The 27,690-nt window shown below is 55.5% G+C and overlaps 1 protein-coding gene across 1 annotated transcript in view; it reads right to left on the bottom strand.

The window, feature by feature from the left end:
* NCOR2 (nuclear receptor corepressor 2) overlaps positions 1 to 27,690 on the bottom strand; it is a 226,638-nt gene that overhangs the window by 14,401 nt on the left and 184,547 nt on the right. Inside the window, exons 19-35 of the mRNA XM_072936200.1 lie at positions 25,731 to 25,878; positions 22,777 to 23,332; positions 18,368 to 18,488; positions 17,223 to 17,457; positions 12,437 to 12,592; positions 11,886 to 12,025; positions 11,699 to 11,804; positions 10,935 to 11,039; positions 9,984 to 10,087; positions 7,503 to 7,653; positions 3,955 to 4,101; positions 3,509 to 3,595; positions 2,775 to 3,049; positions 1,632 to 1,995; positions 658 to 885; positions 316 to 561; positions 26 to 175 (exon numbers count right to left, since the gene is read on the bottom strand). Coding sequence (XP_072792301.1) covers positions 26 to 175; positions 316 to 561; positions 658 to 885; positions 1,632 to 1,995; positions 2,775 to 3,049; positions 3,509 to 3,595; positions 3,955 to 4,101; positions 7,503 to 7,653; positions 9,984 to 10,087; positions 10,935 to 11,039; positions 11,699 to 11,804; positions 11,886 to 12,025; positions 12,437 to 12,592; positions 17,223 to 17,457; positions 18,368 to 18,488; positions 22,777 to 23,332; positions 25,731 to 25,878 — 3,319 coding nt within the window. The remainder of the gene's footprint in view (positions 1 to 25; positions 176 to 315; positions 562 to 657; positions 886 to 1,631; positions 1,996 to 2,774; positions 3,050 to 3,508; positions 3,596 to 3,954; positions 4,102 to 7,502; positions 7,654 to 9,983; positions 10,088 to 10,934; positions 11,040 to 11,698; positions 11,805 to 11,885; positions 12,026 to 12,436; positions 12,593 to 17,222; positions 17,458 to 18,367; positions 18,489 to 22,776; positions 23,333 to 25,730; positions 25,879 to 27,690) is intronic.

Consider the following 27,690-nt stretch of genomic DNA (forward strand, 5'->3'; position numbering starts at 1 on the left):
GGTTATGAGCAACCTCCAGCATTACCTGGGGAGAGCGGGGAGCTGCTGTGCCGGCTGCCAAAGGTCTGGGGGGGTCCAGGGATGTAGGTGATGCGGTCCATGGTGGTGGCAGAGGTGCCAGGGGTAGGGGGCACGAGGACGGGCAGGTGTGGCACTTGGGACAGGTCGATGATGCCTGGAGAAAGAAGCGAGAGAACTGTCAGGACAACGCCGAGCTGCTGCAAGCTCGGCCGTGCTGGAGCTGGCAGTGCCAGCCTGACCCAGCCTCCTTCTCCCACACTGCTCCCACACCCCCAGACAGTGCCAGGGGAGGACCTGCTGCATAGTTGAGGGCGAGGGAGGGCTCCCGGGGCGACAGCCCGCGCAGCATGTCCGCCCGCTGCGCCATGGCCGTGGCTGCGGCGTTGTGGTGCATCTGCTGCGACGTGATGTAGTCGTTGATGATGGTCTGGCGGTTCTCCATGGCGGCCGTGTCCGGGTAGCCCCGGATGAGGTACGGGGGGTACAGGTGCGGGTACGTGGGGCTCGGAGCCAGATGCCTTGGCAGGTAGTAAGCAGCAGCTGGGAGAGAAAAGGATGCAGCTGTGAAGCCTCAGAGATCTCAGCCTTTTGGGGTGTAAGAAGGAGAATAGCAAACTGTGCCCCCAGCCAAGGTACCTGCTTCCAGCTGGATTCCCCTCGGGATGGCGGCGGGGTCGAAAGGCAGCGGGATGTGTCCTCGGTACAGGTCGACGCCGCTGACGCCGCGGAGCAGGTGCTCGTACGGGGAGATGGGGTGGTGGTGGTCGGGCACGGGGGCGTGCGGGGACTTGGAGTTGGTGAGCTCTCTCGACGTGGGGGTGATCTTTCTCTCCTGGGACACCGGCTTCCCAGCAGTGATGCTCCCTGCTGAGCGCAGAAGGAAATGAGTCAGAGACTGAGCACCGCGGCCAAGCCGTGTCCCTGAGGGATGCCTCTGGCCAAGCATGTCCCACAGGCACAATCGCAGCTACCCTGAACTCGAGGGACCTTTCCCTCCTCCCTGCACTGCCATGCCCTGTTACACCACCAAGGTCAGGGTGGGTCAAGTCCCAGCTGCCCCATGGGAGAGAGGCCTTTCCCAAATCATCCCTTCACCCCAGCACATCCATGCTGGGCAATCTGTGCATTCACCCTGGCCAGCACAAGCCAACGGTGGTGCAGCCTTGCTTCCCCACTCTTCAACGCAAGGAGGTCACTGCTGCTGTTAGTGGGAAGTGTGAACACCTCCCAGCCAGTGTCCCAAGCACTGCCTTCCTGCCCACCTATGGAAAACAGAGTGCTGTGGGCCACTGCTGGGACAGGGAGGACACTTTAGGAACACCAATGGCTTCACTAGCCTTGGCCCAAGTCTCTCTTTGGCTGCCCTGGTGCAGGTGAGGTGCCCTCGCTTCAACAGTGTGAGCACCCCAGGAAGGGCACTGAGCCCCAGCTGTGCCTGGCAGCCACCCCAGTGCCCACAGTGACCACGGGCGTGGGGTGCTGGGCAGAACAGGTTCCACAGGCACCTGCTAGAAACCACTTGGGGAGGTGGGGTCAGCAGCCACCTCCTGCGCACCTCACCTGCTCAGCTGTCAGAAATTTTACCATCAAATAAAAAGATTGAACAGTACCTTCGTGCTGCCGTGGGGTGGACTCCCGTGTGGAGACCGGAGACCCTCTGTGCAAGTGGCTGCTGAACGCTGTGCTGTGCCCTGCCTGGTGGTCCTCATAGCCCAGGGCACTTTGGTGGGGCTTGCCCGGCTCGGGTACAATCACAGGAGCCCCTCTGGCGATGGAGCCACCCGAGTTTGTCACAGGGCTTGGCCTGTTTTTCAGGCTCTCTTCGTAAGCTCTTTCCAGATTCCTGGGGTCTTGGATGACATCCAGGGAATGCACAGAGTGAAAAGTCCTGCCGGGACTGCCGATGATGGACCGCACATCGTGCTTTTTGGTGCTCGAGGAGGAAGAGCCGCTGTCGTACTTCAGTGGGGTACCCTGGGGACAGGAGGCAGAGGGGACATCAAAGGGGCCTAGAACAGAAGGAGCCCAGTGACTGCATCCCACTGAGTGTCAACAGGATTCAGGATGCCTCATTCAGTGGGTCAATACACAAAGTTTCCTCAGTCAAACAGGCAGAGCAGAGGCAGAGGCAACCCCTCGGCACAGGGCAGGGTGGAGGGCCCATCCTGCATGTCTCGCTGTGCTCCAACAAGATGAGGATGAGTCACTGCCGAAGGCTGCCCGTGCCCATCACGCCTCTCTCCTACACACACTGTGAAATGGGACAGCACTGCAAGGTGCCATGGGAACCCTGCAAATATTTGGAGACCAACAGGAGATAGCATGCCGTGTTTCATCCTAACTACTGGCCCTGCTGGGTTACCACTTGCCCGTGAAGGGAGGAGATCAAGTTTCTGTGCACCCAGAGTCACAAATGCTGAGGGCACCAAGTTGACTCTGTCCTTGGAAAAGAGGCAAAGGCGTCCCCTTTTCTTTACACATCCAGATGGATCACTGCTTTCTTAATGTGCCAGGGGTTCCCTGAGCTTTGCACTTATCTGCAGGGAAGGATTATAGGATGGTTTGGATTGGAAGGGATCCCTTCAAAGGATGGGGCTAGACAACCTGCACCCAAGCAGAGTGTCAGTTCCTACCAGTGACGCAACACAAAGCTGTCTCTGCTCTCCTTTTACCTTGGGAATGGCTCCCAGGAGCTGTGCAAAGGCAGCAGTCTGAGGAGGACTGATCTCACCTGCTGCTCACTCCACACTCACCTGCGTGATGGAGCCTTCCTTCAGAGGTCTGGTCAGAGAGATGTCTGGTGTCCGCCTCAGCTCCTCCCGGGGGATCTCATGGATTGATCTTCCTGCTTCTTTCACCGTGGCTACCAGGTCTTCATGGGCTGATTTCATTTTCAGAGGAGTCAGATCGTGAGATCTGACCTTGTAGGCATCGGATAAGTCCCTTGGTGGAGTGTTTTCCCTCTTGAGCTGTTTGGCTTCTCTTCTGAGGTAGTCCTCATGGGCCTCCACATAGGATCGAGGTATTCCTGCAACCCGCAAGCAGGTGATGGATGCAGAGGGTGACTCCCCAGGCAGACCCTGGATTCCCAGTCCCCAGGCAGATACTCATTTCTAGGGGGTCTCTAGCTAACACATGTAACTCAGGGACTGGTACCCAAGTGAGCCCACAGAGCAGATGTACCACTAACGCAGCTGGTCCACCTCACATCTACCACCACCTTCTGTACCCATTTCACACTAATTTCAACCTGCTTCATGCAAATCACGGACAATTTTATCCCTGACTTTGGCAGAATTTAGTTTGGTAGAAGCTGAGCAAGACTGAAAATCTCTCTGAGCACAAGGCAGGGCCTGCAAAGATCTGCAGCTGGACCTTGATGTGCCCATCCTTGCTTCCTCCTGTCCCATCCTGATGACGAGAACAGAGGGCCATGCACGTGAGATGCTTCCCCTGTCCACACCCATCTTGTGCTCCCAGGTCTCACCTTGTGTAATCGAGCCTCGCATGTGATGCTGCTCCTTTAGGTTATGGGGACTGTGTCGGTCTGGAGGGATCGCTCGACCCATGAGACCTAGAAGAGATCCAAGAAAGAAAGTCAGGCTGTGACACAGCAATAATTTACAATGAATACATGACAATGTTACTAGGGATGCCTGGGACAACAAGGATCAATACCAACAATTTCTAATTTATTTATTTTTTCCTCTTTTTTTAATGTGCTTCTTTTTTGATTTTTTTTTTTCAAGGCAAACAAGCCAGTCTGCATTTTGTTTTTTTTCCCCCATGCTGGTAAGGTGCTGTCCTGTTGGGATACCAGCTAAGCACTGCCAGAACACTGGCACAGGAAGATGCACCATGTAGACAGGAGACAAGAGGAGATCTGCACAGGTCACTAACATAACACAGGTGAAAGGCTTCATGCAGACCCACCTTCAATGCTGGTAGATAAGGTATCACGGGCTGATAAGCCCCGGCTGATCCTCCCCTCCATCATATCATAGGTCCGCTTAGTTCCTGTGGTCTCATGGGAGGCTCCCGAGCTCCTGCTGTCTTCTTTGGGACACTGAGAAGCAGCACCTGTGGGGATGGGGGGAACACCAAGAGGCATGGAAAGTCAGCAGGGGCCAAGAGAGGGTGTTTACTGCTGTTTGTGTGCGTTGCTGAGGGGTCAGATCCCATCCCAGCATCAGCCGCCGCTACGCGGTGCCAGAAACGTTGCATGGGATTGGCTTCCAGGAAATTCAGCTGGTGTTCTCTCCCCTCCCAGCCTGCCTCAGACTCCAGATCTGTGCCTCCCTCTTGAGTAGGAGCATCCACCCAGTCGTGTCCCATTCCCTCCCTCGCTGGTGGGGCCATCCCGTGGGCAGCAGGACAGCTCTGAGCCAGTGGGAGCAGCTGCAGTTCCACTGAACTTGACTCTTTGGGGCTGGGGAGTTTTGTTTCTTTTCCTGTTTGTTTTGATTTTTACTAGACACCTACTGTTTGGGATCTTGGCCAGCCTTAACATCTGCCGAGACACTCCCTGCGTGAGAAAATCAGGGAAAACGGAGGAGAAGCGAAGCTGAGAATGATTCCTTTGAAACAGCACTGAGCACACACAGGAACTGGGAGAGATGGTGCAAAGCAGAACTGATGGAGTGAGCTCTAGGGTAAGGAGAGACCACTGACTGCCCCCTGATCCAAACCTGGAGCGGGTTCCCTGCAAACAGGCAGTGGACATCTGTCCTGAGCTACAGCCCCACCAGCAGCACAGCCCTGCCCGTGCCAGGCAGCATCACGCCCACCCCGGGCAATGGGCACCCATCATGTGCAGCGAGCTGTGAATTCAGCAGCTTCTGATCCAGCTGAATGCCTTGGGTTTGTGCCATCAGCTCCAAACAGGATGTCAGCTAGGAGAGACAAACACCTCTGCCCATCATCCCTGGCCAGGCTGCCCTTGCCAAGAACTGCCAGTGCACTAATCCTCCTCTTTGTGGGTAGAGAAGGTGGTTGTACAATTAGAGAAAGCAGGGAAGTTAAAAACATGAACTCTATTGTGGACAATCAGGAACAAAACTCCTCCTTGGCAAAACCAGTAATTAATAAAATGGGATTATTACAACTTCACACCCACTGTTGGTTTCCGCAATCAGCACCCACTCAATCCACAAAGTGTTTGGGGCTGTGTGTGGGGAAACAAGAGGGGGTCCGTGCCTGAGCCTTTGCCTCAGCTCCATCTGACAGCAGAAATCCGGGGGTGACGTTCAGAATCAGCCAAGCACTGTGCCTGCACCCTGTCATCAAGGCACATCTGCTGCCACCAGCCCTTCTGCAGGAGGGGACGTGCTCCCAGGCACCCTTTGTGCCACCGGGAAGCAGGGGGAGGGCGCGAGGGAGAAGAGAGACTAAACAGAAAGAAAACCATTCCAAACCCACGTTCCTCGCCTTGCAGAAGCCATCAGCAATCATATGCAGGATGAGAATAACCAATCTAGCACAATTCAGCTCACACATGCTACAGGATCTCGTCTCATTACAGCTCTTTTATTTTAAGCACCCTCATGACACTAAAGAATTTGCAATTTTTTTTCTGCTTGCCAAAATTCATAATCACCAACAGTTTCAGTTTTCTTATTTAATTTTTTTTTTAACTCTTTTGCTCCTGGGCTGCTCAGCCTCGCTGGGTTCTACAGGGGGAAGGAGAGAGGCAGGGCTGGCAAGGCTGCAGCAGTTTGCAGATCACTTGGGATGTGATAAACGCTATCAAGCATGTAAAAGGCTTCTGGGGAGAGGAAGGAATTAATTCCTCATCTGTGTCCATGGGGGCTACTGTGAGAGGTGATGGACACAGGCTGCAGCCAGGGAGAGGGGCTGACACAAACAACAGGGGAGAGTTTGGTCTGCAGCTCTCCCTCATTGCCTGGAGTGGGATCCCAGCTCTGGGCACGAGCAGCCCTCGCTGCCAGGAGCACTCCTCATCTCTCCCTGATGGTGCTGTTTCTGAGATCAGCCTTGTTCGACCCCCAGCCTGGGCAGAGGGGATTAAAATAGCTTCTTGCACAAACAAGTCCCCAGACTGCCTCCCTGGTCCAAGCCTTGCCAACTGTCCCAAAGGGCATCCAGTCAAGTCCTCCTTGGTGACATTTCTTATCTGGGCTAGAGGTGACAGTGGTCCCAGGGGAACATGCTGTGAGCCAGTTTCCATGTGGCAGGCAGGAGGCACAGCACAGAGCCCTGTCCTGAAAGGTCCCAGGACACACACAAAGGTGACAACAGCTGGAGCTTGTCCCCATGGCCTGACCTGAACCCTCGGCCTCCAGCCCAGCATAAGACATCCAGCCCGTGATGAAAGGAGCTGCCTGCACTTGTGGCCTTCTGTGGGACATTGCCCACAGGGCTGCCTGGCAGGCTGGAATGGACACTGTGCCCCAGGGAGGGAGGCACAGGGCTCAGCAGCTTCCTAGAGACACTTACTGAGGCAGCTGAGGTTGGATCAGCTCCACAGTCATCTCCAAACCCAGCTGAGAGGGGAGGTGACACATGAGGACGGCTGTCCCTGTGCACACCAGAGCACATGCCAGTGCTTCACCCCAAGAGGATTCAGGGCTGCAGCATCTCTAATTGGCTCTTCCTGACTACAGATGCAAACCAGCAGGAGTCCAGCTCCACAGCAGAGATCCCTGACCCAGCACACGGTGAAAGGCAAGAATGGGGCTGTTTCCAGCCTCACTGGGGAGCAACATCTGCTTATCTCCAACAGGAGGCACCGGGACATGCAGAGCAGCTCTGCTGGGCAGTGCTGTGATGGGCTGAGCAGGCGCAGAGCAGGCAGGAGCAGCTGGTGACCACCTGCTGGTACCACTAATGCAGTGAGGCACCACCAGCAGTTACCAAGGAAAAGCCTTCCCGTGCTGTAGGGGTGCAGCAGCAGCCAGCACATCCCCAGATAGGCTCTTTGTGGGGTGCAGGAATGGCTTCACCACCTCCAACAGCTCTAGCAAAACTCACCAGACACTGAGGCTGGGTCCAGGAGGATTCCTGCAGGGCAGACTCATGCTGGAAAAGCCTCACAGTGCCCAAGTCAATGCAGGTGAGAACCTGACATCCAAATAAACCTTTATGCTGACTTGCCTCCATCTTGCAGGTTTGAGTCCACCTTGGCCCAAGAGTTTGGGAGTGGTCTTGTCATGTTTTCAATCACTACAGGGTGATTCACCCCTTCACTACAGGGTGCTAGGGATGAAGGTCACACCTTCCCATCTGGTCCTCTCCTCATCCCTGTTTCTCAAAATCACTGCTACCCTGCCTGCCATCTCTAAGACAAGATAACCACACAGGGCAGATGGACACAGGGCACCAGGGTGGGAAGGAAGAGAAACGCTGGAAGCAATGACAGGAGGCTGGCCCGTTGTATTTCGTCAGCCTTTCCTCAAATAGCAGCCACAGTGGCACAAACCCCTGGCATCTGCCCTAAAAAGGCAGAGAGGATTAGGACTTACCCTCGTAGGACAGCACGTGGCCTTTCTTCCCTTCGTAGATGACATGTCCCTTGGGCACGGCATCCTCCCTCGCCTTCTCTGCTCTGCTGGGGCTGTCTTCTCCGATTATCCTGGTAATGGTTCCTTTGTACAGCACTTCTGCCGGGGTGCCCTTGGAAAGCCACCAAGATCCATATTTAACAGTGTCACAACCAATTAAGCAAGCGCCGTGCGGGGACAGGCTGTTCCTGCGGGAGGCTGAGCGCTGGGAGCACACCCGGCCTCCGCTTCCCGGCACAGCCAACAGCAGGGACTTGCAGCTTAATTATTGATGAGAATGATAATCGGGAGCAGTGAAAAGGTACGTGATCTGTGTGAGGCTGCTGGGAAGAGGCAGGGGATGAGGAGAGCACAGACCTCCAAAACAGCAGCTCTCACCACGTGTGTTTTGGAGGAAGCCACCCGACCTGCTCCCTCTCCCCAGGTTTGGGGGACAGGGCTTAGTGACAGCAAGCACTGCTGCAGCATTAGCTTTTCCCTGCAGCCTATTTCCCCAGCTTGGCACAGGAGCCACAGAGATGTGCTGCCCACCCAGGCACATCTGCTGGCAGCAGTGTGACCTTCAGTGAGCTGCCTGTGTGCGGGAGCTGGCGGCTGGCAGCGCGCCCGGGCGAGACGGCAGCCGACAACTGAACCGGTGCTGCAGCAGGTCGGGGAGCAGAGCCTGCCTCAGCTCTCCAGCAGGAACAGCAGCAGGCTCCCCACACCCACCAGTGCGAGCTGAAACCTCTCCCTCACCACAGACACAGCTCTCAGCACCTGCCCCTCGAATCCCTTCAAAACACACGGAGCTGGATGTCCCTGAGGAGTTGCCAGCGATTAACATGCTTCTGCCACTGTAACCTGCCAGTGCCAACTAGGAACAGCCACCATGGGGTGACAGCCCCCTTCCCCATCTCTGGGAAGACACAGTGATGCTGTCAGAGTGGCATTCCTGACTGACACCTGCCTACTCAGCTCATTTAACCCCTGGAACTGATGCCTGGGGAAGACTCGGGACGTGATGCCCCTGCCAGCTTTGCTGGTGCTTCCAGGTTGTGCCACTCAGGCTCTTTCCCCACCCCTGCTCTCTACCAAACCCTCAGAGCAGCAGCAGACCCCAAAAGCCACAGCATGCCAGCGTGTGGGTTCTGGTCACCCACCCTTGGAGTGGATCTGGGCACATGGTCAAGGCTCCCCAGCCCCAGGTAAGGAACCTCCCTTCCACAGACGTGCTCGGGGGGGATGTGAAAGCAAGTGATGACAGATGGCTTCAGAGCAGAGAGCATATATTCAAGATCTGCTTCCTGTGAACTGCATGACTCATCTGAGATCAAGTATCAGCTCTGGTAGCAGGAGCTGCTGCCAGAACAGGGGGCTCCTTCTCCCCAGCAGGAGCAGAGGGATGCAGGCTGCTGGGCCAGCAGGAGAGTCAGGCAATGCCCTGGGTCTGGCCCTGGTACCTTAACCCCCAGCCAAACAAAGGAATCTGGATGGATTCATTAGCTGGCTGGATTCATTAGCTGGATGCAAAACAGTATCTCAACAAACTCTGCTGATCTCCTCAGCTGGCACATGGAACTCAAGGTCCTTCATGCCCACCCACTGCTGCCCACAGCTGCTGCAGGAGCATCTGAGAGGATGGAGCAAGTGTTTGCTCCATGGGTTATTTACAGCCCCTGAGCACCCACTCCTGGCAGTTGTTGGACACAGGGCACCAGGCAAGCTGAGCCTTTGCTCTGGGCCAGGACTCAGGATCAGGTCCCCAGGGCCAAAGCAAACATGGTCATCCTCCTTGAAGAAGGCAGGCAAAAACTGGAGCCTAAATGTCTTTAAATATCTGAATGATGGCCAGATAAAATCCCCACGGGAAGCAGATTTTTTCTTTTTTTTTATTCTCTCTGCTCTGTTACCAGATGAGCAATAACTCACACTGCAAGAAACTATCGCCCGCTTGCCAGCTGCTCTTCTGAAGATGGATGGTGGAGATTAAGGCCAAAGTATCTTCCTGCTGAAGGGCCTTTGGGCAGGACCCCCAGCACAGTGCGCTCAGCTCTTGCTACCTTACCTGCCCCTCACAGCCTCTCCCTCCTCCACCCATCTCCTTTGCTCCATTCCATTTTTTTGCCCTGGCAAGATGATTTTTCCAGAGCCATTTACAGCTGATTTTACCTCTGCTCTTTACAGCTACAAAAGGCAAAGCTGGGTTTAAAGGTGCTGTAAGGCTGCTCTGCTGTTTGCTGGGCTCTGCTCTTCTGCAGTCTTCACTCATGGGACACTGCTCGTGTCACCCCAAGGGAGGGCTGTTTGCAGACCTCTCTGAGGGGCTCCATGGGGTGGGAGCATCACAGAGCTGCTGCACAGCCCTGCCCTGCACACCCAGCGTGCCCCACAAACCCTCAGTGCCCATGTCCAGCCCCACACACTGCAGCTGCCAGCACCCAGGGGTGACAAGGGACCTACATGTGTGATGGACCCTCGGTAGGTGATGGGCGACTCCGGAGGGGGTCTGGATGTGGGTGTTCCTTTGGTGATGCTTCCTCCCGAGGCAGAGCTGAGGGAAGTACCTGTAGGACACAAAACTCGTGAGCTGGGGGTTGGATTTGCTGTTCAGCACAAAACCTGTGAGGCTGAGACTACTAAGTGCAGGATTTGACCCAATCTCTGTGGTACTGGAGGGGACACCCTCCAAGAGCTGTCAGTGCTCAATCCCAAGCCTTCCAGAACCCTTTGTACCAAGTCTCTTGAGAGAACCATCCCTGTGAGTGTGGGGTAGAGAGGAGGTAAAATACAGGTCTTTTGAGGCTATCAGCTCCCTGCTGTCTTTGTGGAGTGCTGGGCAGATTTATGAGCCTGGGAGAAAGCACAGCCTGGCTCAGCCTCTCCTGATGTGATCAGAACAGATCTGTGGTGAGATGCAGCTCAGGGTGGCTTGAGTTCACTCACACAGATGTGTCCTGGGTTGGAGCCAGCCCACTGCACTCAGGCTCCTGACTTGTCTTACTGGAGGGGTTCACAAACCAGAAACCTCTGCATTTATTTTCTTTTGCCTGGTTAGTGGGGAAAGAAACCCATCAGGGTTGCATTTAACCAAAATGGGGTACCTGACCAGCTGCAGCAGCAACAATGAAGAGCATGAAAATACCAATTAATGTAATTTAAACAGGTGTTGCTTTGTCTCAAGCAACAAATTTTTCAGGTGCCCCTTGAACACAAAATCTCCATCAGAATCAACACTTGAGGGCCTGATTTAGGGATGTCCAGAAAAGGAGCAAAGAGACCCCTTTGGCTGGGCACAATTCCAGAAGTCAAACCTGAGATCACTGGGCCAGTGTGGCATTCACCAGGCTCGGCAGTGGCAGCATCCCTCCCTCCCCACAGCTGGGGCACGTGCCCCCCACTCCGGGTCCTCACCCCGCAGGATGGAGCCCTCCTGGGACGGCTGCAGAACCAGACTTTCTGGCTGGCTGGCCTGGCTTCTAGGAGAAAGTTGTTCCTGCTTTACTCCAGGAAAAGGCACTGGAAAACATTAACCATGGATCAGCATAGGTGCAGGACACGGGGCCACAGCCCCTGGCTGTGCCAGCCCGGAGGCAGCACCTCCTCAGCAGCTTTGCCAGTCCCAGCTCCCTGGGATGGGCTTCCCCAGGGTGGTGAATGCACAAATGCCATCGAGCAAAGCCAGATCCTTCACCCTGGCACTGCCCACACCAGGACCAGAGCTGACATTGAAAACCCTGTGCAGGTTTGTAACAGTGGGAAACAGAGCTCATATCCCTCCTCCCCAGGCTTGATCCCTCACCCGTTCCCTCCTGCTGTTAAGAAAAGCTTCCAAATCTGCAGACTAAACACTTCCTTTGTTCACTTCAGGCCATTTACTCTTTATCCTACCAGCCTGAGGAGCAACAATATATTTCCTTCCTTCGATCACAGTATTACCTGAAGGGTATTTATAGGCTGGGAAGTGTCCCTGACCGAGTTGTTGCTTTCCTATACTGCACAAATTTAGCTCCCTGTGTCTCTGCTCCCCTGATGGACTAATCCTTTCATCCTCTTAGCAGTTCTCTCTGTGCTCCCTTGCTGTGGCCTGTGCTCCTGCTTTCCCCTATGCTTCTGGCAAGCTTGCTCCCTCCTGCTCTCAGAGCACGTGAGAAACAACTCGTCTCCCAGTTCCTTACCCAGTTTCTTGGGATCCATGGTCAGTGGCAGGCCCATGGTGATGGAGCCGACGGGGACCTTGGCGTGCTCGGGGCTGTAGGGTGTGTGGAGCTGGATGGGCATTCCCTGTGGGGCAAGAGGAGAGGTCAGGAGCAGCTGATGGTCCCTGTGAGGCATCTGCACCACTCACACCTATCAATATCCTACCTGGGAAATGGATCCGACGGATCTCTCCAGCACGGAGGGGTGCTTGGTGGAGGAGATGAGGGGAGGAGGGTTGGAGATGCTGGCTAGTCTCTGCAGCCCCGAGCGAGAGCTCTCATGCAGGTTCAGCGGGATGGGGTGTCCTGTGAGGAGAACACAAACATCACTGAGGCCCAGGGCAGGCATCAGACAGCAAAGGGGGAGGGAGGGAGCAGGGGCTGGGTGCAGTGACCTGGCTGGCTGTGAGCCTGCACGAGCTCCAAGTCACACAGGCATTTTGGAAAGGACTGGAATAGTTTAAATTACTGCCTTGTCCCCTCTGCAGCCAGAGGATGAGCTGCACCCAACCTGTCTGCCCTCCAGCCTGTCTGACTTTGCTCTGTGACAAACCACATCCCTCCACCTGCCCCAGCCAGAGCTGGGAGACACACCTGACCACCCTGGGACCCCTAAAGAGCCCAGCCTGTGCTACTGGCTGCAAGCACAGCCTCTGGGCTCAGGCCCAGGTCAGGCAGGGGAGGGCACATGCCATGCAGCCAGTGGGTTTTACTTGCCTGGTGGGTTGTACTGGAACAAGTGGGGCTCTGCCTGGGGAGAAGTTTTGATCACATCCCGGGGGTAGGACAGAACAGGGGGCCAGCACGAGGCAGCCATGGACTCAGCATTCAGCTTCTGAGCCTCTGCGATGGCTGAGAAATGCACGGACTTGTCTGCAAAGGACACAGAGAGAAACTGTGTGGTCAGCAGCCAACATGAGTGAGGGGTCCCTGTGAGCACGGCAGGGAAGCAAGAGCCAGCTCCAAGCACAGGGGATGGCTTCGATTCAGTCCAACTTGGCCATGAGGGGAGGGCTGAACCAGCCAAGCTAAAAGGAAAAAGCTCAGTGTCACTGCCTGGATTTGACAGCATTTATTCTACTCAGATCTGAAGTGCAGTGGGATGTCTGTGCTGGTGACTCTGCTGGTGCTCACTGCCCACAGGAAGCTCCATGGACCTGGTGCCATCCCACCTCACCCAGGAGAGATGGCATCTGACATGCAGAGTCCAGCTCCTTGCCAGGACCTGGCTATTATTGAATTGCTGCTGGGCAGCTCCTGCCTGTGCCCACAGCTCCACATCATCCCAGCCTGGCAGGGCTGGAGGATTGAAGATGCTGCTGCCAAATCCTTCCTTGAGGTTAAAGCCAAGCAGCAGCAATGCTGGCGTTCCTCTGGTGCATGGGGGACATCCAGAGGGCAGCAGCTCGCTGGTGACCAACTACACTGTGGGGTGCAGCTGGGCACAGGGTGCCTGCAGAGCCCCAGGCCACTGCCAGGACCACGACAATGCCAGCACACCAGGGCCAGGCTCATCCCCACATCACAGAGAGGTGAAAGCTCAGCTGCTCTTAAAGGCTGGCTCCTGGCTGTAAACCATTTGTAGGCTGTGGGAAGGGGCCCGAAATAATGGCATCAATTTCTTGGACAGCAAGGGAATAACATACTGATGTTCTCTGAACACCTGGGACAAGCACGCTGCTCGAGACTGTCAAAGGCAAATGAAGATGGAGATGGGCTCTGTGGAACAGCTAAATGAGGGAAAGGAGGGAGGCTCACTGGTCCTCTGCCAGCCACAGGCTGGGGGCAGGAAAGCTTCCTGAAATTACCTGGTTCAGGGCATCCTGGACACCAGGCTGGGTTTGTCATGGATATAAAAAGGCTGATGGGAGGCCAAGAAGAGCTTAATGATGGAGGAGCTGTGCTGGGGACACCTGAACCCTGCCAAGTGCTGAAAGATGCTGAGGAAAAGAGAGGCTTCATCTGCACCAGCTCTATGCCAAGTGCATCCTCACGCTTGGCTAAGCAGACGGATGAGACAGCCTTTTCTGGATGGATTAGAGGCAGGTTTGGTAGGATTTGCTTGTAATCAATAAACACTTCATTTTGCACTGCCCTTCCTCCCCAGATCCACCTGTGTAATGTTCGCATTGACCAGAAATTAGGAACTGGGCAGTAAACAATAGCAATCACAAATGAACCCAGCCTTTAACCATCAATTTTTGATAAAAATAGATGCTGAATCCTGCTAAGCCTAATAATAGGGCAAGTAGATTATCAGAGGCCCTATTTAATGAGGCTTTACTACATTATCGTTATTAATGCTCAGCGTATTCAGAAGCTGGGAGATTATTCTTGTCCACCTCAGTGAGAGAAGAAATCCATTCTGGGCACAGAGAGGTGTGCAGGCACTCACACCTCTGCAGCCTGGTGGGACCAGACCTTGGCTGTGGCCTCTTCTGTCCCCATGCAGCATCCCAGAGAGGATCCCTCCATCCTGCCAATAGAGGGGAATCCAGGCACATCCTCCTCACTGATGGAGAGTCTCTGGCACACCCACACTCCCTGATCTTCCCCCCTCCAGCTCGGCCCCACTCAGCTCTGCTGCTGTGGGGGCAAACAGCGCTGGGATGTCCCAGCTGAAGACGCTCCCTGACGCCAAGGCACTGTCAGCCAAGGCTGTGTGCACCCTGGATGGCTCTCGGAGAGCCTCATCCCCCTCCCCTCCCCGTGGGAGCCGTCCCCTCCCCTGCGAGCCTCTCCAGCCTGTGAAATGTGGCCAGTTCCTAATTGCCCCCACATTAGAGGGTTGCTATAACTCAGCCAGCTTTTGATAAAATAGCACTTACACGGGGAAGAGAGAGTTCCTATTACCGTTTATCAAGTCCCTGGAATGGGAGCGAAGGAGTCAGAGTTTATATGATCCGTCATCCAAATTAATGCTCTTGGCTCCCCATCGCCTACAGAGGCCAAATGAAACACAACTAAATCAACACAAAACACGCTGCTGGCACTCCAACCACCAAGTGATAACCAAAGATATGCCCGACAGCGACTCGGCACCGGGGAAAGGGATCCGGATCCGTCTGCCTGCGGGTGAGATCCAGGCAGGGCTGCCTGCCTCTGCCCAGCCCCGTGGTTAGCAGCTCCTCTGGAAGGCCAGGCAGGGCTCAGGAAGGCATGGCTGGCTGGCTGGCCTCCCTCCAGGCTGATAGAGCCCCAGCCAGCGGCTGCGAGGCAGCCAACGCCTGGGCCAGGATGTGTGCAAGACTCGGCTTTGAAGCGGATCCAGGCGCTGAGAAGGATGTTGATCTCCGGAGCGGCTGCAGGAGTTCAAACTCTCTTATCAAGCTAGGGAGGAACAGGAGTACCTGCCCTGGTGGAGCCAGCCCCTGTGAGAGGTGGCACAGGGCTGCGCTCCAGAGGGCTCTGCAGGCTGTGCTGGACTCTCCTTTTCACTCCAAGCCATGTGGCAGCACGATGTCTGCAGTCTGGATGCTTGCCACTTCCCTGGGATGGCTCCGAGAGCAGGGGAGGGAAGGGATGCACACAGATTTGCCAGGAATATCTGGCTATCTCCCTGCTAACCCCTGACCCACAGCCAGGATGTGTTCCAAGAGGCAGAACAGAGACAGTGCCTGAGTCCATACTTGTACTGAAACCAGGGCTTTGGGGGAGTTGATTTTTCCTCTTGAGGCAACTCATCACAAACCTGCTGCTTTTCAAAAGAGAAGTACGTTCCCACTATGAACAGGGGAGACCAGCCTACGTCTCCCTGGGGTCCAAGTGCATTCCAGACCCACTGTGGCACCCAGCACAGATGCACAGCCACACAGGGCTTGGAGAGCACACAGCTGGAGCCCAAGACCTACCGAGATGTTTACAGGGATATAGGGAGGCATAATTACTTTCATTAACATGAAAGATTCAGAGCTGTACAGAGGAGAGAATAAAGTGCTTCATATCATTAGTGCTTCGCAGAGAACAAAGCAACAAAAGATCCACCTGGATAACAGATCCTTGTATTTGATAATGGTGCCAGCAGGCTGCAGAGTGGAGTGGGTGACTTCAACACCTAAAGTCTGCACTGCACCTCATAGCCACTCGTCTGCCTCACCTCCTCATCCTCCTGTGGCCAGGAGGAAGCTGGAGCTGCAGCACTGGGACACGGGCGATGCAGAGCTCTGGGCTGAGTGCTGGCAGTGGCACCCAGCTGACAAGGATGCTGAGCAGTGCAGCATCAGATCTGCACAGGACTACAGCACAGGAGATCAAACCTGATTACCTGCCACTGGGGGGGAAGAGCTGGAGGGGAACTGTTCCACCTGGGCAGCAAACAGGAGCACAGCAGGATAAGATCTACTGGAAATGGGACTTCACAGGTGGCAACACCACGACTTAGGGGAAACTCCCTTTCTTGCAAGGTGAGCAGTCACCTTCCTTGCTTATATGCAAAACATTGTGTGATGCACACATGGTGCTATTTATTGTTTGAAAAAATTGTGGCCAAGCGCCAGCAACCAACTCTTCTTGCAAGCACATCCTTCTGTGCAGAGGGACATGACAGCTTGAGGAATAACTACCTGGCCTGGACCCTGCAGAGCAGGCTGCTACAGTCCTGGCTGCCCGAGGGTGAACTAGCACAGTGATTTTCCAGCAAACACCACAGCCAAGTCCAGTGCCTCCTCAGCACAGTTTTACCCACCCTTCTCTCCCATGCACAAGCAGGTGATTTTTGCAGCTGCACCTATTCCTGTCCAGGATCCAGCTCTGGTGGACACTGTACCTATGCAAGCCATACTTCCCTGACTGTGGCACTGGGGACAGCCTCTCATCTTCCTTAAAAACTGAGCCACAGACTGGCTATGGGGGGCAGGGACACAGACTCTGAACTGGAACAGACTAACACTCAGATTAAAAACACATTTAGAGGATGGTTTCATCAGGACTTCCCGTCTCTCCTTAACCTTGATCCCCAGGTGCTCAAGCTAATAATGTTTCAGATGCTCTATGGTGGGAACCTCTGAATTGCTCATTAGGCAGCCAAACCACATCAGAGCTATTCCGGGGAGAAAGCACTGGGAATCTTTACAGGAACCTTTGGACTCCGAGTCACAGTATTAGCATTGATTTTAAATGAAATAATGGTCCCCACTGTGCATTAAAAGCATTCTTTATAGAAAGCCAGCAAGGTAGAAAAGAGCCATTGTACCCAGAGCCTTGGCATGCCTCCAGGCCCCTCTGCTCTCTGGTGAATGGCAGATGCTAATAAAGGCAATCTTCACCTCCTTGGTGCTCCACACTGCCCGGCGTTTGCTGTGGGCTCAATGAGACATCATGTACTGTCTAATGAACATGGGAAATTAGCCATGCCTCTCTCGTCCTGCCTCAAGATGCTATTAAAGAGCTTTCAGGGGCTGAGGCAAGCTTTCACCTAGGAGGGAGAAAGCTGCTGGCTGCGTACAGCTGCACACCCCGTGTGCTCCGCGCGGATAAACACGCACCGACACGCACACAGCCCTACCTTCCTTCTCTCCAACAGCGGGGCTCCGGCTCTTCCCCCTGGGACTGCTGCTGGGCTGCTGCTGCTCCTTCTCAGCCTGCTGCTGGGACTGGGAGAGCTTGCTCGGGGGCATGTCCTCGCGGGCAGACTCGTGGGCCTTTGTGATCTGCTGCTGGTAGAGAGCCAAGGCGTGGGGAGGCACCTGAGGCTTTGCGCTGCCGCTCTGCAACAGCCCCTCTGAGAAACCTTCGGAAATCTGCAAAGCAGTGAGAGTTGGTGAGGCTCATCATGGTCTGTTGACATCCATAAAAAGCTTGAAGACATCAGGAGTTATGAGAAGCCCCTGCCCTACACTATCATGGCAAGTCTTAGCAGAGACCAAACAGGGCTTCAAAGCTCACTAGCCACGGGAGATTTAAAAAGCCCATGACAAAGAGTACCAGCTCTGTGCTGGTGATACTACAGGAAATGGTTAGACTTGTTCAAAACCTCTAATCTACAGTTACGTGCCTGTAGCTTTTGCCAGAAGTTCCATTACAGCAGCCACATCTTAAACTACAATATGGAAAACTGGAAGAGCATTGGGAATGGGTCCTCCCTGAGCATGCAAACCCCAAAGCAGGGATTTCCTCCCTGCCCACCCTGCATCGCTGCTCCTCCAGTGCTGTCCCTGGAGATACCAGGATGCTTCTTCTCACAGCTTAAGGCACTGTATCACTACTTTCAACACATGGCTACTGAGCAGTCAAAAAGGGGGACCAAGCAAAGCTCCTGGGTGAGTATGGTGTTATCCTTCAAGCACAAGATAAAATGCAGGGCTGGGAAGGTGCACTCTTTCTTTTTAAAGCAATGGGAGGCAACAGTCATGTGGCAGTGAGAAGCTTTTTCTGTCCAGACCTCCCACGATTTTCTGATAAAAGAGCTCCAGAGACATCCAAATGCTGCTGGCAGAGCTGCTCCAGCAGCTGGGAACACACTCTGCACGGGGAGCACCTTGCCTGGCCGGGGGCTCACACTGCCCAGGCATGGCTCTCTGTGGACCAGAGCCCATCCCCAGGGATGAGCACATCCTTGCACCCCTGAGCACACCACAGACCCCAGCAGGAGAATGTGCACGAGGCACAGGCTGTGCCCCCAGCCCCTGCCCTCTCCAGCAGGGTACTCACAATGGGAGGGATGGCAGCAGCTCTCTGCTTCAGCTGTTTCAGGTCCAGCGGCTTCTGCGGTGAGGAGTTGAGGCGGGCGTCGCTGGCGGTGTTGAGCAGGCTGGGCCGGGGGGACAGCAACCTGGAACCAAAAACAACGTCAGCCATGGACAGGCTCCATGGCCCACGGCTCCCCCACACTCTCCAGCCTGTCCTGTGCTGCCAAACCCAGAGGACATCCTCTGCATTGGAGAGGAGTGTGCTGGATCACTGCTCGCTGCTGGGAATCGGGGCTCAAAGACAACTCCCAAGGGACTACATGTTCAAACAAGACCCTTATGTCTGGCTCAAGAGGCTCTTGAGCCCACTTTCCCTCATCCTCATACTATTTCTAGCAAATCTGCTGTTGTCAGAATAAACCTGAGGGAAAATGGACTCTAGAGCTGGCTGTTATGGGGCAAGGTGACCAGCTCAGATTTCACTTGGACATCGTGCTACCCTCCAGAGCTCACAGATACAGCTCACCCAGGGCTGGGGATCAGCTTCATGCTCTTCTTCAAGGACTGTCTTTTATCAAGGTGCTAAAGCCAGGGCAAGCCACCAAGTGCAGGCAACTGGGGCTCTTGGGTCACTTGAAAAATGAGAGGCTGTGTTTGGATGGGATCTGGCACTCAGCAGCCCAGCAGCTGTGCAGCCCTGCACCCTCACCATTGGCTCTTCCCCTTGGCTTGTTGAGCCACCTGGTAGACACTCAGCCAGCCATGCAGAACCCCTGTGCAAACATGGGGGGCATCCCCACGGTGCCACCAAAACGGGGTGGGATGGAGGCGTGCAGAGCCCTTGGGTCAAACCCTCAGCACGTCCAGCTCCTGAGCTTATGCTGAGACCTCAGGGATCACATCTGCCCAGGCCATCTCTGCTTTCTCCCCCTCCTGACTCCAGTTTGTTGAAGCCAGTTCATAGTTTTCAAGCTTTATAGCTTGATTTGTTTATTTTAGCTGTTATTTTAGTGTTCTCTTCAGCCTATAAATTTCAAGGTCATTCCATGCTCACCCTTGGATGAATAAACAAGCGTGGCGGGGCCGTGTGTGGGGAATAAACTCATCATGGTGCTGGGGCTGCCCCGGCCCTCGCTCTGCACAGTGCCTGGCACCAGAGGGGAAGGGGACCCACCTCCACACTGGGACCAGGGTTGGGCACCCAGGGGAAGCTAACCAAGGGACAGCAAATTTGAGTTCTTCCCTAAATAATCCCAACGATGTTTGTCTGTGGAGCCACACGGGTGTTGTGAAGCCACACTCCTGGAGGGGTGCAGTGCCCCCAAATCTGCTGAGACACAGGGACAAGGGCACCCAGCACTTGTTCCTGAGACCTTCACGCCAGGCTGAGCTGTGGAACTGCCACCCCAGCAGCTGCTTGGTGTTTGAAGAGGTACACTGAAGCACCCTTAAAGTCCCTTTAAGCACCTTCAAGATCTCCAGGTTTCCTGAAGCCCTCCAGGATCCCGATGCTTCGGAAGCCAAAGTCAGGATTAAATTCATCAATATGCAAATTGCCTAATTTATTACATCCCTCCCAGCAGATCTTGCGCCAAACAAGGGGATGTCTGTTGGGTGCTTTGCTCTGGAAATCACCATATGAACAATTCTTGACACCTCTTATCCACCTGCTGCCAACCCAGAGCCTCCCAAACCCAAGGACCAGTGCCTTAGGATGGCTGATGGCATTGGGAAGGACGGGAAAAGAGTCAGAGCAGGAAGGGGTTGGCAGGCTCAGAGCTGAGCCTCAGCAGTGTGAAAATGTCCCCTCCCAGGCACAAAGCTTTGGGGAGGACCATGACACTGCATTTCCCATACTCTTCCTCCTTCTGCCACGGAGATGGATGGGGACTAATTTAACTTCCAGATGATCCAACACACTGACACATGACCCAGCCAAACGTGACTGCACAGTAGCTCTGCAAAGGCAGTGGCTACCAGATCTCCACAACGGGCTCCCCCAAGCCAGAGACATGGCTCCAACATGGCACGGGCCTGGCAGAGTCCCTGCACCCACAGCTGAGCCAGCAATGGGACACGCAGCACCGGGACGGTCGGTGCAGGTGTCTCCTCACCATGCTGCAGGTCTGTGTGTGGCCTCCCTCACATGTCCCCATCTGGCGTGACCTCCTGCTGAACCACATCTTGGCTGTGCTTGCAGCAGCCCTCCTGCAGCACTCGCTGCATGGAACCACAGACAACCAGCTGCCTCCTTCAGCCCGGATGAGTTAAGGCTGCGCCTCCTCAATCCTGGACATGTCTTTGCTAGCGTGAACCGCAGGAGGACCAAAAAAAGGCTGCCCCTACTCTGAACCCTTTCCTTTCTCAGCGCGGGGACACCCCAGCCACCCTCTGTCCTCTTCTGGGAGATGCTGGGGACAGCTTGATGCTCTGACGAGCGCAGGGAAGAGCACCCACGCCCCGCTGGCGCTGGGTGGGTGGCGAGCAGCGGGTGATGCGGTGACGGGGCGGCTCACGCGGCAGCGCGGTCCCGCTCAGCGCGAGTCACGCTGCGGCACCGGGGCTGCGCCAACGCCCGCGGCCCGCAGCCCTCGGCCCACGGGGAGGGCCAGGGAGCAAAGCTACAGCTGGCAAGGGCACCCAGTCCCCACTGGGTGCCAAAAGCTCTCTGAGCCAGCTGAGGATCAGCCCTGTGGGTGCTTCTGGGTTGGGAATTGCCCGATGCCAGCGTCAGCTGCAGCCCTGCCATGCCAGCAGGCTCTGCTCTCGCCCGCGCCTCAGCACCACGCCGGCTGAGAGGAGTGGCCCGGGAGCTGCGGGACGCCTGTTCAGTGTTTAATATTCCTGGAAGCTGGGAACTGTTTGACAAGCGAGATAGGCGCTGACTCAGCGAGGAGCCACCATGGAAAAGTTGTTCCCAAGACGACTTGCTCCCTTGCTGCTGAGGAGTTGGTGCAAGCCGCTGCTGCCCTGCTTTCGGTTGGGTTAATGTTAAACTGGAGGAGGACAGCCCAGCTGGCCTCGTTCTCCCTTACTGGGAGATTTTCTCCTGTCTGGAAGCAGGGGAGGGTGGGGAGGGGTGGTGCTGGACTCTGGCCATTGCTGGAGAGGAGCACTGCAGCCAAGAGGCCTCAGCCCTGCCACGGGGCTGGGGCTGGCCACGGCACCCGCACCACCCCTTGGCACCGCCTGCGCTGCTCCAGCTGCTGGGCAGCGAGGGGCTGCACCCCTGGGGATGCTCCTGCACCAGCAGCACTCATCCACTGGCTCCTGCATCAATCACAGGGGCAGTGCAGAGGCCGTTTGGAGCAGTGGGAGGCACAACAGCTCCCTTCGACTTCATCCCACTACTTTGCTCAGCTGCTTTTTCAATAACCTCATCCACAGCACTGCGCACAGCCTGCCCAGCCTGGCAGCACACATCTTGCTGCCAAACTGCTCCCTGTGAGCCCACAGAAGGCTTGCAAGACACTGGATGCAGGATGCTGGATGTGGGATGCCAGCCTTCAGTCCCTGCCCAGCTCTGAGTCAAAGAGGGACTGCTGCCCCTACATACAATGACAGGGTGTACACAGGAGTCCCACCTGGCCCAGGGGCCATCATAAAATTCAGTGCTACAAAGATGCCTGTATTCACACGTATTCTTTAAAAAAATGGAAAACCCCTTCTCCATCTGTGAGGCTCTTGGGTGGGGAGGGCCCTGTGGGAAAAGCTGGGAGGGGAGCAGGATGTTTCTCCAAGGAGGAGGCCAATGTTTCTCCTCCCTGTCCCAAGAGCCATCCATGAAAGGTCTGAGGCTCTCCTGGCTGCCAGGCCTAGGGGTGGGTGGAGGGCTCAGGACTGCAGTGGCTCAGGTGAAGACCCACTGGCATGGCCCCAGGAAAGCTTGCACAGACCACATCCTCCTCCCTTACTGCCAGGATGGATAATTTGCCTCTGGCAAACTGATCTGGGCAACATCTCTGCCAAAGGAGCAACTCGCCCCCTCTTGCAGTAAAAAAGCATCCCTGATGCGACTTTTCTCCTGCCAATGCCAACTCAGACAGAAACCATTCCCAAGCCCGGATGCTGGCAAAGCAGCACAACTCCAGTGTCCCTGAGAGCACATCCCGGTTGCGTCACCCACATGGGCAGCTGCCACCAGCAAACACAGTGCCTCTGCACCCAACATCTGCCCACGGCCATGTCCTAGAAGCACCCGTGCACTGGGACATTGCACTGCTTGTTGTGTCACAGCCCCTTTGGAACAACAGCCAAAGGGCTGGGGGCACACGGGGACACAGCTGGGAAGTCCCTTTGCCTGGGGGTGCGCCTGAGCAGCGATATTCCCAAGGAGGAGCTCAAAAAGGCACCCATGGGCACTGTGACACAACGGGAAAGCTCATCTGGCCCTTGGGTCATGCCCTTGTCCCCTTGTCCCCCCGCTCCTACCTGCTCTTGTCCACAGCATCCTGCTCGTCCATCTCGTCTGCGCTGCAGGTCGCGCTGGAGTCGCTGTCGGGGTTCACCCCGGGGCCTTTACTGCCCTTGTGGCTCTCCTTCTTCTCGGCCTTGGGCGTCCCCTCCGTCCCCGCCGTCCCCGCGCTGCCGACGCCGCTTTCCACCTTCTTGTCATTCCCCTTGTCCTTCTCCTGGCTCTCTTCGCTCTCCTCCTTCTTCACCTCACTCTTGCAGGGCTCCTCGCTCACCTTCTCCTCCGGCTCCTCCGTTTTCACCACGTCCACCACCAGGTCCTCCGGCACCTTCTCCTCGCTGCCGGGTGCCTCGGGAGCCGTCTCCGGCGGGGGGCTGGCAGCAGGAGCGGGGTTGGCAGGGGGAGCAGGGGCAGCCTCGGGGGGTGTTGGAGCCTCTTCCCACTTGACTGCCGGTTCCGTGCCGGCGTCACCTCCCGGCCCGGGTGGTGCCTTGGCCCCGTTTTCGCCGCCTTCTTTGGCTTCGGGCCTTGGCGAGGGAATGCTCTCGGTGTCGGAGCTGTTATTTACTGCAGCTGAGAAAAGGGAAGAAATAAAAATAAGGATCAGCCTGAGATTCTTGCTTCCCATATCGCTGCCTCCACCCCCTCCCTTGGGAAGAGAACGCCCTCGTTCCTCCGAGGGGGAGATGATCCCGGGGCTGGGAGAACTGTGCTGGGATCCCCAGATCCAGAGCTAAGCAAAGAGCTGTTCTGGGGGCCTCTCTGCTTGCCCAGCACGACTGTTAACCCCCACCCAAACACAAAATCACACACCCAAAAGCCTGGAGACTGAGTGAATGGGAAGCTGGATTTTAAGGGAAAACCCTGGCTGCTGGCTGGTCTGGCAGGACAAGATCTGCTCCCTTCTTCCCCTCTTACCCATGGCACATGATCAGCTGCTCCAGACCAGGCACCCTACTTGCTGACTTACATCACCTGTCTCCCTGGCTGTGCCACCCCTGGAGCAGCTGGGATCATCCAAAAACACCACACGTGTTTGTTGTTATTTAAGCCACCGGTGGCAGAAGAAAGGAGGTCAGGGTCGGTGAAAGGAAAGTGCTGGCAGTGCTGCAGGACAGGTTAATTATTACATGGGAAGATCATTCCCAGATCTGCCACCAGCAGCTCGATGTGAGCTGGAAGCACAAGCATCCATGCACTGCTCAGAGTTAGGTGCTGCCAAGAGATTGTTTCTACAGCTGGGGAGAGGATCACTCCCTCCAAGCCTCGGCCGGACAAACATGGCCAGGGCCAGGAACACCAGGAGATTTCCACAGTCCCATCCCAGCGGGTCCCCGCCGGGCAGGGCTCTCACGCTCATGCCCCAAAGGCTTCCTCACATGCATTCCTTGACTTGTCTCTCTCCACAGCAGCTCAGACAGCTTTCAAATGCTGGTGAGAGGAGTGCCACAGAGGGACTGCTCCCTCAGAGCTGTACGTTGGAGCACATCCATCTGTCCTGAGAGTGAAATCGTACCACACTCATCAGGAACCCGTCTTCTCCAATCTTACTCACTTGCAAACAAGAAAAGAGGTGTCCCATCACCCAGCCAGGACAAGGTTCACAGTGTGTTTGGCAAAACTCTTCCCAGCTGCCACTTGATGCTACTCTGAGACATCCAACAGTGGCTCATCCCGAGCTCAGCCAAGCTCTAGACTTCCTTGCATTCCCTACAGATGCTGAATCCATAATTCTCACACTGAGTTTCTCCCCCTGTCCCTGGATTTGCCACGTGGCCCCTGCAACTTCAAGGTGTTGTCTGAGTATCCCCAGATGTCACCCTGGGGCCAGCACCCATCTCCTGCTAACATCACCCTGGCACTTCCATGCCCATTACATTTCACACCCCTCATGCTTTTCCACAACTCTGTAGGGCACCCCAGCAGCAGAGCAAGAGCCAATGCTTGGAGAGTAAGGCTCAGAAGCATGTCAAGAGATCCCTCTCTCATCTCAAAACCATGTTGTTTCCTCTCAGGCACTCTTAAAAAGAGCAGTAACTACCTTTTACTTTGCTCCTGTGAGTCACTCACCTCGCACAAAGATTTACCTGGAATCTGCCTTGTAATGAGTCACTCACAAGGACCATTTGAAAAGATTTCCTGTTTCAAGTCCCATTAGCCTGGGTGCTAAGGCCAGGAACCAGTGTGGTGCCAGATTGCTGGTTAAGTTATTAAATTAGTTTGACAGAAGTCAAGTGGGCATTGTTGGAAAATTGTGCACATTTTCTCTGAACTCTGAACTGCTGTGCTTTCTAAGCGATAAATAGCTGAAAATTGTCACTTTCAAGTTGTTTCCTTTCTTTGGTATGGCTGGAGGGAGAAAAATGCTGTCTTAAAAGGGAAAGGAGGAGGAAAAACCCCACCAAGGTGCACCAGCATTGCTGGTTGCAGACCACAGCTTCCCCTGCCCCCTCTCCAGTGCTGGGCTCCAGGAGCTCCACTGCCCAGGAAAGCAGCAGTGCCCAGATGGGATGGGAATGGGCACACACAGACCACGATGGGTTATCTCTCCCTGAGCCCATGATAAGCTCCATGAAAGCTCACAGTGGTGGCTAAGAGCATGCAGGGACTCTCCTTTGGAGCAAAACACCAAGAAATGTGATTTACAAGAGGTCCTGGGAGGCTGTGTGCTCTTGGAAAGCGCACTGACGGAAATCAGAAACCAAAGGGCTCCCAAAATAGCCATCTGTCCAGACAGACACGGGAGGAGGGCAGTGATCCAGGGCACTCCTTGCAAGCGTGAAATCCAGAGGCATCCGAAATGCCACGAGTGCTGTGAGACACCATCACCTTGGTGTGACTTTGGGGTGACAGGCTTTGGGGGGAGTGCTGACACGTGCAGCCCCGGAGAGGCCGTGCACAGTGCCTCTGCCACAACCCAGCAGCAAAGCCAGAGGAGCTGAGCACGTTCCCTGCCACATACCCGCCTCACCTTCCGCCTCCTCTGCCATCTCCTCCTCGTTGCCACTCGTCCCCGACACCTCCATCTCCTCGTCCTCAGCTGCGGGAGGGAAGGCGGCTTCTTCGTTCTGAACTGCGGCACCTTTTTTCTTCTTCCTCTTGGCGTTCCTTTCTTTCTCCTGAAGCAGAGAAGAATGGTGAGAGGCAAAGCCTACGGGGAGTTATGGGGCAGCAGAGAGCACTGGTCCTGCCCAAAGTCTCAAGAGGGACACAGCCAGCGACCCTCTGCCCTGGGTAAACCCTCTGAGCACCAGGCTTGGGGACCAGGCCTGTTGAAAGCCTGGCAGCGCGGTGTCACCTGGCCAAAAACTTTTGACTGCTCTGCAGCGGCCAGCCTGGCTCCACAAGGAGCTCCAACCTCAGCCAGCAGCGAGCATTGAGGGGAAGAACGGCACAGATGCACGGAGGTCACCAGTGCAGGGCTGGCAAGAGCTGGGGGGTCACACGTCTGCTCGTGACACTCGTGTGACGCGCTGGTCCTGCGCATTTCCAGGCCCTACCTCCAGCCACGCAAACCCACGACTTGACGCTTGTCTGCAGATAACGAAGCTGATGCCCCAGATACGGCCCAGCCAACATTTCCATGCACCTGCTTTCATGGAAAGCAGGCGGTGCCAAAGAACTTGGACTCCCATGCCAGGGCAGCTGTCACCGGCGGACAGTGGGCAAGCTGAGTGCAGCACAGCTTCCCAAAGGTGACTGCCTGGTGTCCTGGCTTGCCCTGAGACAGCCCCAACCTCCCTGGCTGGAGCACGTGCCACAGCCACGAGGGTGTGGACAGCTGCTCCCTCCTGCAGACCTAAAGGAAAAGTCTCGGCTTTGCTATTGTTTCCTGCTCTTGTTGCTTGAGTAAATATTACCAGTAGGAACAGGCTCATCATCTCCGGCTCTCCCTGCAAACCCCACATGAGTGACGTGTGTAGGACGTTTATTTACATGGATGAAAAGATAAAGCCGTGATGGAAATGCTAACTTTGCTGCTGGATCTCTGTGCTGGGAAGAGCTGGTCCCCCCCTTCCCCCACCCCCAACTTTTCAATCCCTTAGAAAACTTCCAGATAAAACAAACAAATACAACTGCTTTTTCGCTTGGAAACGCTGCTTGCTCAAAATCTATTTTTATCAAACTGGGCAGGAGAGAGGGAAAAGAGGCACTTGAGAAGCAGCTCTGTGCAGAGGCAGAGGCAGAGGGAGGAACGCCAGGCCCTGTGCTCCCTTTCTCCAGCCCAGCCCGTGGTGGTGTCCCGGTGCTGCCACGGCAGCGATTCGGCACCGCACGTCCCTGTGCGGAGCAGCAGTTCCCCATCACGCTCATGCAGTGACAAAGCGCCGACGTTACTATGGCAAAGGCTTCTCTGCCTCTTACTCACAGGTCCGTGACTCAGCCAGGAGCAGGCTCCTCGCTGGGAATTAGCTGGGAACAGCCTCTGCCTCAGCACCCTACTTGGCCAGAGCCCGGGGCTGGCAGCTGCTGGCAGAGCAGAGCAGTGAGCGGCCCCAGGGGCACCGTGGGTCCCTCTCCTGGCAAACCCCACTGCTGGGATTTAGGGGAAATTATGTGAAATGCAGGCAGCAAATCAAGGACACCACTTTGCCTCTTATCACACCTACAGCTCCAGACTCCTTGTGCAGTCTTGCTCCTTTCTACCTTCCAGCAGGTATATCTCGAGGGCTTGGTGCTACTCAAGCGTTCTGACTCGCCAAAACCACTGAGTAAATACACTGAGCTCAGCAAGGACACGGAACCCTGCACGAGGGGTCACTCCATGCCTCCTCCTCCACAATGTCTTCCTGGGCCTTCCCGACAAATTTGGCCTTTCCCTGCACTCACCACCTGATGTGGCAGCAACAACCCAAACAGCTCCCAAACCCCGCTACCAGCACGGAGCCACCCTGATGGGAACCCCCCATCAGGCTCAGCCTGTCCCAACA

The sequence above is a fragment of the Taeniopygia guttata genome, chromosome 15, assembly GCF_048771995.1.
Source record: "Taeniopygia guttata chromosome 15, bTaeGut7.mat, whole genome shotgun sequence".
Classification (NCBI taxonomy): Eukaryota; Metazoa; Chordata; class Aves; order Passeriformes; family Estrildidae; genus Taeniopygia; species Taeniopygia guttata.